The following is a 10,654-nucleotide window of genomic DNA, read 5'->3' as shown; positions in this document are numbered from 1 at the left end:
TAAGACAATAATAAGAGAAGGAGAGGGAGAGAAAGGAAACATCAAAGAATAAGTTATGCGTCTTGCTTATGCTCGTGGTTATTCATACAGTGGTAAAAATAAAAATAAAATTCAGTCGGTCAGTGGTGCATCAAAGACTCACAGTTTAGCAGAATAAATCCCCTCCAAGCATCATTTAACAGCAGCTATGTTTACATGTACAGAGAAATCTGTTCTTAACCTCATTACTCATTAATCTTGTTTTTTGTGCCGATACATGTACACTGCGGAAGTTATTTTATTTTGTATCCAGACTTATCAAACTTATTTTTAGGATTTATTGTGGTGAAATCATTTTACTGCACTGACAGATAATTTTACTGCCTTCAACAAATTTGACTTTCTTTCAAGATAATATAATATAATATTGTTTCACGACATTTACTAGATGAAGGTGAAATTGTCGTGGAGAAAGTGTTGTTTTGTGTTTTATGATGATTTCTTGAAATAAGACACTCTGGCACGTATCAAGTGAAATTTACTGAAACCAGCAGGATTATCTGCGAGTGCAGTGAGATAATTTGACAAAAAAATATCATGAAATGAGCTTGATAGGTCTGGAGACAAGATAAAATCACTGGACAACTTTGTTAGAATAATCTGATTATGAGAAACCTGGTTAAGACGCCTGACCTACTCTGATATGTAACAGATTACTGTGGCATGGAGACTTCTTACTGCTTTCACTTTTGCTTTCCGCCCGCTGCTCAAACACAGTTTTATGGGAACATTTTGACGACAACATAAAATATGACAGTACTTACTATTATCATTAATATAGGAATCATCATGTCTTCTCCTTGTATTATAAATAACTTACTGCTCAGTTAAAGGATAACGCTGGTGTTTTTTAATGCGTTTCTTACCGTCAACAAATCCTATGAAAATAACAAAATCAACAATGAATTTGTTTTGCCAACAAGTCTCGTCCATGTAGCCGGTGCCCAAAGCAGCCATGTCCCAGCAGCCATAGAACTCCATTGTATTAAAAAAACGATTAAAAACACGTCAAAGAGCCATGCTGCTGCTCTGGGCAACATATTTCAAACAACTTAATAAGCCGGCTGTAAACACTTTCGCGATCTCAGGAAAGTAGTTCCATGGCACAGAAAATAGTCCCCGGCGTAATGAAGAATTTGTTCCCATTTGAATTTGATTTGGTAATAACTACAACAGCCTGACTTTTCGTGGTGACAGTTAGCGATTTTTAAAATGTAAACTATGTCTTTGTGAGCTGTATTTCAAGGTTTTTAGCTTACAGTTGGAGCCAATGACTTCCGGGTTGAAGGCTAAAAAGGGAACATGGGAAGTCAGAAAGTAACGGAAGTAGAGCAAACGCATTGTTGATTTTGTTATTTTCATAGGATTTGTTGACTATAAGAAATGCATTAAAAAAACACCAGCCTTATCCTTTAAAGAGGGAAGCTGGCGGTTGAACCTTTTCATTTCACTGCTGTCTTATCTGCAGACAGGAATATTCTGCTCACTGGTTTCTTCGTGGCAGCAGGGAGACTCAGTCGCAGCGTCTCGAAGGTTCAAGTGGATTCACCTGATTAAGATTTTAACCCGAGTTTGACCAGCACCCAGGCTGCTGGGTGCAGCCAGTGTCAGACGGCCTGCTGCTCAGGTTGGGGTCATCTCTGTTTCAGCTCTGCAGGTTTTGACTGAGCAGGATCAGAGTATAGCGCTATCAGCTCATCTATGGAAATCGGCTTTCAACGAATGTGGTTACAGCAGTAGGTTTTGAACAGGACAAGAGCCAGGCTGGCACTCTCACCGTGCGTTCACACTGTGAGAGAATAACCAACAGGTCACAGAAAGTCCATTCATGCTATAAGTTCTGAAGTATTTTTTTTTTGTTTTTTTCTGTTTATTTTTGATTCACGCTACGTAATTAGCGTTTGATTGCTATGAACTTCACCCTCTAACAGGCTGGTGGAAGGGTTAATAATGCTGCTGTCCTGAACGCCACGGTCAACCTGGACGAGGGAGGGAGAGAGAAAGAGGGGGCGGGGGGGGGGATAGAGAGAGAGAGAGAGGGGGGGGGGGAGAGAGAGAGAGAGAGAGAGAGAGGGGGGGGATAGCGAGAGAGAGGAGGGGGGGATAGAGAAAGAGAGAGAGGGGGGGGAGAGAGAGGGAGGGGGATAGAGAGAGAGGGGGGGATAGAGAGAGGGAGAGAGAGAGGGGGGATAGAGAGAGAGAGGAGGGGGGGTAGAGAAAGAGAGAGAGGTGGGGAGAGAGAGAGAGGGGGGAGAGAGAGGGGGGGATAGAGAGAGAGGGAGAGAGAGGGGGGGGATAGAGGGAGTGAGAGAGACAGAGAGAGGGAGAGGGGGATAGAGAAAGAGAGAGACAGAGACACAGAGAGAGGGAGAGGGGGATAGAGAGAGAGGGGGGGGATAGAGAGAGACAGACAGAGAGAGAGAGGGAGAGGGGGATAGAGAGAGAGACAGAGAGAGAGGGGGTGATAGAGAGAGACAGAGAGAGAGAGGGGGGGGGGATAGAGAGAGAGACAGAGAGAGAGAGAGGGGGGATAGAGAGAGAGAGAGAGAGAGAGAGAAGGAGAGAGAGAGGGAGAGGGGGATAGAGAGAAAGAGAGAGAGGGGGATAGAGAGAGAGAGAGAGACAGAGAAAGAGAGAGAGGAGAGAGAGCGAGCGAGAGAGAGAGAGGAAGAGAGATTAGGTGTACAGTCAAAGATGATAATTGAAACACCTGAAAGAAGAGGAAATGACACATCACATGGTTCATAAATTACAGGCTTCTTAAAAATGTAATTTTCTATATATAATAAAATATATAATAATGTGTGGTTCTGGACAAAAGTTTGAAGACCAGCAAGTATGAGGCTGTTGGGGTTTTTGGAGCCTAAAACCAGTCACTACGAACCAGTAATCCCTTAAAATAACCTTACATTTTCATAAATATACATTAATTCACCCCTTAGTTCATGCAAAACTCCCCTTAAAATGAATTAAGGGAGTTATTAATGGAGGCGATCCCATGGAAATCTCCTTAAACACCGCCTTAAACTTTTCCATGAATTTCCACATAAATTTAAACCTTTTAACCTGCGCAAAAGGCATGAAAAATCCCTTAATTTCTACGAATAAATCCCTTATAAACCCATGATACTAACCTTACTTTTTTAAAGCTATGTTATTTTTAATGGATAATTGTTCATGTTTATGTAATGGAGAAATTAAGGACATTTGAGGGATAAAATTAAGGGGTTTGGTTTCGTGATGGGTTTACAGTTGTAAATGACTCTCTCTATAGTCTCTCTCTCTAGCCTCTCTCTCTCTCTCTCTAGTCACCAAACTGGGACTGTGCTGGGATTTATAGAAAGAATCGATTCACATCCCCTTCTTCTGTTATTTATCTTCAATCTGTGATGTTCAATTCACTCCAGGAGTTATTTCGAGATGAAGTGTTGCGATTTACTTTTTTGTTGAACCCACTCTCCCTCAGACCTGTCTCGTCTGCTTCTACTGCAGTTGGTGCTTTCCTACGTTTCCCAGAATGCCTTTTGACAACTGCCAGAGAACGGGCGTGGACCTGTTGCATTCAGCAATAGATGGAGAGAGAGATAGTGGTAGTGAGTCACACCCTCTTATTCAAACCCCAACCTGTCTCTCTCTCTCTCTGCTGCAATGCACTCTGGTCTCTCTCCTGCTCCTGTGGGTGGAGAAACTGGTCTCTCTCCTCTTCTACGATGGATCTCTCCCTGTATGATTGTTGAACGTCTCTCGGTGCAAAATGGCGGCTCTAGAAAGAAGCCCTCGCTCTTTGATTCTGAGGGACTGACACCAAAACCTGACGTTTACCGCTGAGGTTTTACATCCTGAAACATTTTCTCATATCAAACTCCACTGGAGCTGCTGGAAACATCTGGAGGTGACGTCACCTCGTCTACGATTGGCCGGTTATCCACCAAGAAGAAAAACACAACAAACTACTGAATGGAGCCAGGAATGCAAAGTACATCACCAGTAGCTGTTTTTATTAACAGTTAAAATGTCTTAGGGTGGATTTTTTCCTTTAAATGCCAGGTATCAGTGGCTGCTTTGTTTGAAAATGAAATATCAACTATTAAAAGTGACACCTACTCTTACAATACTATTGATTGTACAAAATAAAGAAAATATGGTGAATTAAATTAAACATATAACATACAAAAAGAAATAGAAAAGTATTTTTTGTTGACCAAACAACACTTTTACAGACTGGATCCTCTATATTTTAGATATAGACATCTATACTGAAGGAGGATTTTTTTTTTTTTTTATTTGGTTTGTTTTCCAGCCTTATTCCCACCTTAAATATAATGGAGATTCATCCTCGTTACACAGCCACGTTGTAGCCATGTCTAGCTGCCATTTCTTTCCTGTTGAACAAAGACAAAACATACAATTACTTCATTTTTGTTTACTTTGTCTCATCTAATCTTGACATAATTGGTTAGAGAGACACTTATCTAAAAGTAAACAAGCTGCTAAAATATTCAGGTGAACAAGTAAGTAAGTAATAGAAGCATTTTGTCTGCTATGGCCTTCATCAGGATAAAGGCCATGGGTATGGAAGCCCATTTCCGCCAGTGTGATGAAAAAAAACAGTCCTGTATGTCATTATAATGAGACACTTTCTCAAAATAATGGCTTAGTATCTCAAAATAATGAGAAACTCATTATTATTATTATTGTTTTGAGATACTAAGTCATTATTTTGAGAAAGTTTCCCATTATTTTGAGATACTAAGTCATTATTTTGAGAAAGTTTCCCATTATTTTGAGATACTAAGTCATTATTTTGAGACACCAAGTCATTATTTTGAGAAAGTTTCCCATTATTTTGAGATACTAACTTATTATTTTGAGATACTAACTCATTATTTTGAGAAAGTTTCCCATTATTTTGAGATACTAAGTCATTTTGAGAAAGTTTCTCATTATTTTGAGGTACTAACTTATTATTTTGAGATACTAACTCATTATTCTGAGATACTAACTCATTATTTTGACAAAGTTTCCCATTATTTTGAGATACTAAGTCATTATTTTGAGATACCAAGTCATTATTTTGAGATACTAAGTCATTATTTTGAGATACCAAGTCATTATTTTGAGAAAGTTTCCCATTATTTTGAGATACTAACTCATTATTTTGAGATACCAAGTCATTATTTTGAGAAAGTTTCTCATTATTTTGAGATACTAACTTATTATTTTGAGAAAGTTTCTCATTATCTTGAGATATTAACTTATTATTTTGAGATACTAACTCATTATTTTGAGATACTAAGTCATTATTTTGAGAAAGTTTCTCATTATCTTGAGATACTAACTTATTATTTTGAGATACTAACTCATTATTTTGAGATACTAAGTGATTATTTTGAGAAAGTTTCTCATTATTTTGAGAAAGTTTCCCATTATTTTGAGAGTTTCCCGTTATTTTGAGATACTAAGTCATTATTTTGAGACACTAACTCATTATTTTGAGAAAGTTTCCCATTATTTTGAGATACTAACTCATTATTTTGAGATACTAAGTCATTATTTTGAGAAAGTTTCTCATTATAATGACTTACAGGATCTTTTTTTTTTCATCACACTGGCGGAAATGGGCTTCCATACATGGGTTATATCAATCAGTGATAGAGTAGAAAAACACATTGATTCATATGAAAATGCTGCAGATCATTACTTTATAGCCCCCAGCGACCACAGATGTCAGAAGTTTGGGTAGCTACCTGAGCCTCTTCTTCTGTTTCTGCCGCACCTTGGCGAAGATGAAGGCCATGAGCACCAGTCCGACGATGACGGCCAGCACGCCGAGGGTCAGCGGCAGGCTCACCGCCTCGTTCACCGTGTCCTCGCAGGACTCGCCCCGGTAGCCCAGCATGCAGTCGCACACCAGACCGGCCCCGCCGCCCGGGGGGACCGTGCAGGTGCCCCGACCGTGGCACCGGGTCTCTCCGCAGGTCGGCAGGCTGAAGTCGATGCCTCGCGGCCGGGGAGGGGGGAGGGGGGTGGACATCGTCGAGGAGGGGGTGGGGGGTGGGTGGGTGGATGGGAGGAAAGACTGGAGGGTTAAGGGAGGGATTGATAAACGGAGGGAGTGGAGGTGAGCGGAGGGAGGGATGGAGGGATGAGGGACACAAAACAGAGAAACAAGGTTACAAAAACAATCCACTGAAGACTGAATAGACTGATAGGTTGATATTTTGTGCTGCTATTCAATATCTTTAAGGGTGACATTTTCATGCCAAAAAATTACAAGTAGGCTATTGAGTGTTTCCCTCCAGAGTTTTCTTCTCCTCAGGGTGTAAAAGCCTCTGAAGCAGCATTCAGAGCATCATGGGACACTAAAACTCTCCACTGAAACCAGACTGATGAGATTCTGTTAGTGTCAGCAGCTCTTTAAGGCAGAGAGACACCACACCTGTTCACTGGTGGAGGAACTCTGGGAGACTTTACTGCCTTTAAATGAGGAATTAACGATTAAATTAATAAATAAAATGTGCAAAGCCTGTTTTTCTGTAGCTGTGATCAGGAGGAACCTCCATCATATCAGAGGTGAACGACATGACTGATATCTGATATTTAATAAAAGACCAATATCATCCTTATATATCAACAGATATCGGTCTAACCCTTTTCTTCAGTCATCAGCAGCTGGCTGGACCAGGACTGAACCAGCTGCACTTCACAAGCCGGCCAAAGCTCCAACATAAAGGATCAACGGTAACACTTTACAGTAAGGATACATTAATTAAGGGTTAGTTAATGCTTAATAAGCATTAACTAATGTACCCTTATTGTAAAGTGTGACCGGATTAACTGTTATTATTACTAAACAAAATGTTTTGTATATATTGTGGGAAGGTTTTGTTCAGCATTTAGTTTTTATTGTTCATGATATTAAATGTATATACAGTATATGCGTTTCACAAAATAACTGATTGGGAGAGGAATAATTGGCAATTTGTTTGTTTATTCATGCACCATTTAATTTAATTTGTATTTATTTATCATCACTTTTATTTATTTATTCATCTTTATTTAATTTGTTTCTAACTATTTGAATGTATTTCTTTACTCACATCGCACCTCACTCATTCTTTGCAATTTTTAAAAATGTGGTTTTTTTTTTTCAGATGTTTGTAATTATTAAAAAACTTAATATAACCATTGTTATGCAACAGAATGGAAAGGTTATCTGATGAAGACCGTGTTTGGTTGAAACAGCATTGTCACCATCTGTTTAATGAATTGTACTTTTTTGGAGCATAAAAACAGTGAGCGGACATTGCTGTTTTTGATATGTGGATTGCTGTTTTTGTCCGGCTCCTATGAAAAATACCTTTGGATGCGCGTGAAACCTCTCCCAATTACCTGCTTTTATTAGTTCCTGAAAAGCTGCCACCCGCCAGCGACGATATGCTAATGCGTGTGCATCAAACCCCGCGGCCTGATGTCACGTGATGTCATCGTCTCCTCCTCGTTTGTTCTTCACAGAGACACAGAAACAGGAAATAGCTCTAATCCAGGAGAAACCTCAGACAACGCCTTGACTGACAGCTGCTGCTTTAACTGTGAGAGCTGCTTGTCTCCTGTGAAGTCCCGCCCCCAAACATATTTTACTTTTAAATCATTAAATACAAATGAGCAGGAAGGCTTGATCAGCAGCTACAGAGTGACACGGGGGACGACCTGACGGATCACATTACCCTTTCTTGGCTTAATTACAAAATCGCCTCAGGACAAAATTTGCAGGACAATGCCGCTGTACCTGTGATGCTTCACTTATGAGAAAACTAGAGATTTTGCAGGAGGCTCCTTTCCCACCAAGTCTAGTTTCATCCGTTTCATCTTCACACAAATCATCTTGACGCATTAGTCTCATTAGTTTCAGACGTTTAACTTTCTCTCTCCTCTGCCTAGTTTAGGGCCAGGGTGGAAAGAGTATCAACATCCTACTTAAGTAGAAGTACTGTTACTCTGCTGATATTTTACTTCAGTAGAAGTAAAAGCACCGGTGTAAAAATCTCCTTCAGTAAAAGTAAAAAGTGTCTGATTTAAAATGTCCTCAGAGTAAAAGTTCCTGAGTTCCTCTTTAGAACAGAGTTCGTTGTCAGCTGTGATCTTTTCCATGTGATTCTAACAGGAGAGAGGACAGAGTTCAGACTGGATTCTTTTAACTGGAAACATTAGAAACGACAAAATAAAGTGCAGAAACAAAGTAAAGTCAGATTCCTCTTCTCACTGTGAATGGATCCACAGTTTGATCCAGTTTCTGTTGCTGATGGAGAGACACACAATCTGGTCTGTGACGGATGGGATTTAAAATGAAGTGAAATATAAAACTTTAGTCGAAACATGCTTAAGTACAAGTAAAATCACTGACTTTAAGAAATACTCAAGTTCAGTAACGTGAGTAAATGTAATCAGTAAATGTAATCAGTTACTTCCACCCTCAGTTCAGGGAGCACAGGAGTCATTGACATCAAGAGATCGATCAGAGGAGGAAGGAGGGATTAGACAGTCAAGAGTTTTTATCAACTCTTCACCACTTCATCTACCTAAGCAAACGTCAGCCTCGTCCAAACGACAGAATAAAAGGATGTTTAAGTCCACACACCTGAAAAGTACACAGCTGTAACTCAACAGGAGCCAAAAGACAGAAAAACAATCTTCGTAAAAGTACATTTTATCTTCTAGATGTTCACTAACAGACTTTGGGACAGATTGCAAAAAAAAAATAGAGCAGGACGAGGCTAAAACAGTGCAGGTCTACTTGTAGTATCACTGAAACCAAACCATTTAGTTTGGTTTTCTGCCACAACCTCAACATCTCACTCATGAAACATGCATTACACAATGTTTTACAGATATTCAACACAAGTCTGAGCCTATAAGAGCACATTACAAACCTGTTATCCAAGTTAAAAAAAACACTACAAACTACAATCACAACCTAAAGGACAATCCAGACACTCCAAATATAAAAATATAACCACGAGGAAGGAAATATTTAAAAAGCCTTGAGCCTATTGTAGTGGCTAAATCGTTAAAAAAGCCAACATGTTTCGACCACTGTAAGTCTTCTTCAGGGCTTTAAAGCCCTGCCACTACAATAAAGGCTTTGTAAATATTTCCTTCCTCGTGGTTATATTTTTATATTTGGAGTGCTTGGATTGTCCTTTTGTTGCACTCTTTGTCCCCTGTTTTCCAAGAGCACCCAAGACATTTTTTATCCTAGTTTGACAATATAGAGCTACCAGTCATTTCCTTTTTTTCTACAATCACAACCTCTTACACAGGATATATCACAGTGAAAAACGCCATTGTTGGGATTTTAAAAGACAAACACCGGCCATAAATAGCCCAAATGACAAAATCTCCCATTATTTTGAGACTCAACGCAGCAGATTAGCAGATAAATCCAAAGTTGTGACGGTGAAGGTATTCTCATGAGTCTGGTCATTCAGGTTTCCTCATAACACAACAGAAATGTGGTTAACAATGGCTTTGGGGCGGGCCTCCACCTGCCTGTACATCCAGCGATAAAACATGCCAACATATTTATCTCAAAAAACATCTTTACTCACGAGAGCCAAGAGTGCAGAGGAACGAAGCCCCGGTGTCTCTAAAAGGTACGAGGTACGTCCCGCAGAAGCTGCTCCTCTATGAGTCTTTTAGTCTTGTTCCAGGACCGTCCCGGTGTCTGCCTGAGTGTGTGAGAAAAGTGTTGAGTGTGTGAAAAAGAGAGTTTAAGTTCCCCTTTCAGTAAAGGAATCTGTAACAAAAGGAAGGAGGGAAGAGGAAGGAAAACGAGCCCCGTGAATACCTGCCTGCTTTTCACCTGACCACACACACACACACACACACACACACACACACACACACTCACTCCTCCTCCCTTTGCCTTACCTTTACCTGGGATTAGTCACACGCACACACACACACACACACAAAGACACACTCACAAACACACACTGACTCTGACTGTGATGTGGCAACTCTACATTTCAAAATAAGGACGTACACAGTGGCAATTTCTAAGATTAGAGTTTATCCTTCCATCAATCTCTGACTCAGTCTGACTCACAAACACACAAACACACACACACACACACACACACTCACAACCCTCCAACAACCTACCAAGACAAATAATGATGAACTTTATTTGTATGGCGCCTTTCAAAACAGATTTACAAAGTGCTTTGTGCACCAGCTCAGGCGAAAGCTTTTACTATGCCAGGTATGGATGAAAAACAGGTTTAGAGAAGAATAACACAGCCAAGTACGGGAGGAAAAAGAATTTGTTCTTAAGTGACTCGCCTGGTTAAATAAAACTTGAAAGAAATCGTGTGAAATAATGCCCGTGTGTAGAAATGCATCTTAAATGGTGATTTTTTCCAGGTTAAATTCCTCAGTTTTCTCCAAAGTCACTACAAACTAAAAACAAAAACAAGATGCCTTTACTAGAAAGTGCCCAAAAAAGATCCCAAACTGCATGTTATCTTCTTTGGATAAGAAAATCCATGACCTGTCAGTACAGTGTGTGTGTGTGTGTGTGTGTGTGTGTGTGTGTGTGTGTGTGTGTGCTGCA

The 10,654-nt window shown here is 40.0% G+C and overlaps 1 protein-coding gene across 3 annotated transcripts; it reads right to left on the bottom strand.

Moving 5' to 3' along the window:
* Nucleotides 1–1,526: 1,526 nt before the first annotated feature.
* On the bottom strand, nucleotides 1,527–9,895 carry LOC139663252 (fibropellin-1-like). Of its 3 annotated transcripts, none has more exons than XM_071541877.1 (4): nucleotides 9,648–9,895; nucleotides 5,787–6,118; nucleotides 4,352–4,421; nucleotides 1,527–2,018 (listed from the first exon to the last, which is right to left on the bottom strand). In XM_071541877.1, the coding sequence occupies exons 2-3, from the start codon at nucleotides 6,071–6,073 to the stop codon at nucleotides 4,379–4,381; spliced, it is 330 nt and encodes a 109-aa protein (XP_071397978.1). In that variant the 5' UTR covers nucleotides 6,074–6,118; nucleotides 9,648–9,895; the 3' UTR covers nucleotides 1,527–2,018; nucleotides 4,352–4,378. The 3 variants fall into 3 exon arrangements, with proteins under 3 accessions (XP_071397978.1, XP_071397977.1, XP_071397976.1); XM_071541876.1 differs by lacking the exon at nucleotides 1,527–2,018 and adding an exon at nucleotides 7,432–7,546 and having other exon boundaries at nucleotides 3,373–4,421; XM_071541875.1 differs by lacking the exon at nucleotides 1,527–2,018 and having other exon boundaries at nucleotides 3,373–4,421.
* Nucleotides 9,896–10,654: the final 759 nt, after the last annotated feature.

Source organism: Centroberyx affinis, unplaced genomic scaffold, assembly GCF_046629955.1.
Source record: "Centroberyx affinis isolate AG114_WGS23_722 - 3 ecotype Tasmania unplaced genomic scaffold, CSIRO-AGI_Caff_v1 ptg003962l_1, whole genome shotgun sequence".
Classification (NCBI taxonomy): domain Eukaryota; kingdom Metazoa; phylum Chordata; class Actinopteri; order Beryciformes; family Berycidae; genus Centroberyx; species Centroberyx affinis.
The sequence above is the reverse complement of the archived record's forward strand: the minus strand, read 5'-3'. Positions and strand labels throughout refer to the sequence as shown.

Coding starts and splice junctions, on each gene's coding strand:
- LOC139663252 (XM_071541877.1), bottom strand. CDS start 6,073: ATGTCCACCCCCCTCCCCCCTCCCCGGCCGCGAGGCATCGACTTCAGC. Junction 4,422..5,786: donor AAACAGAAGAAGAGGCTCAG/GTAGCTACCCAA, acceptor TTTGTTCAACAG/GAAAGAAATGGCAGCTAGAC.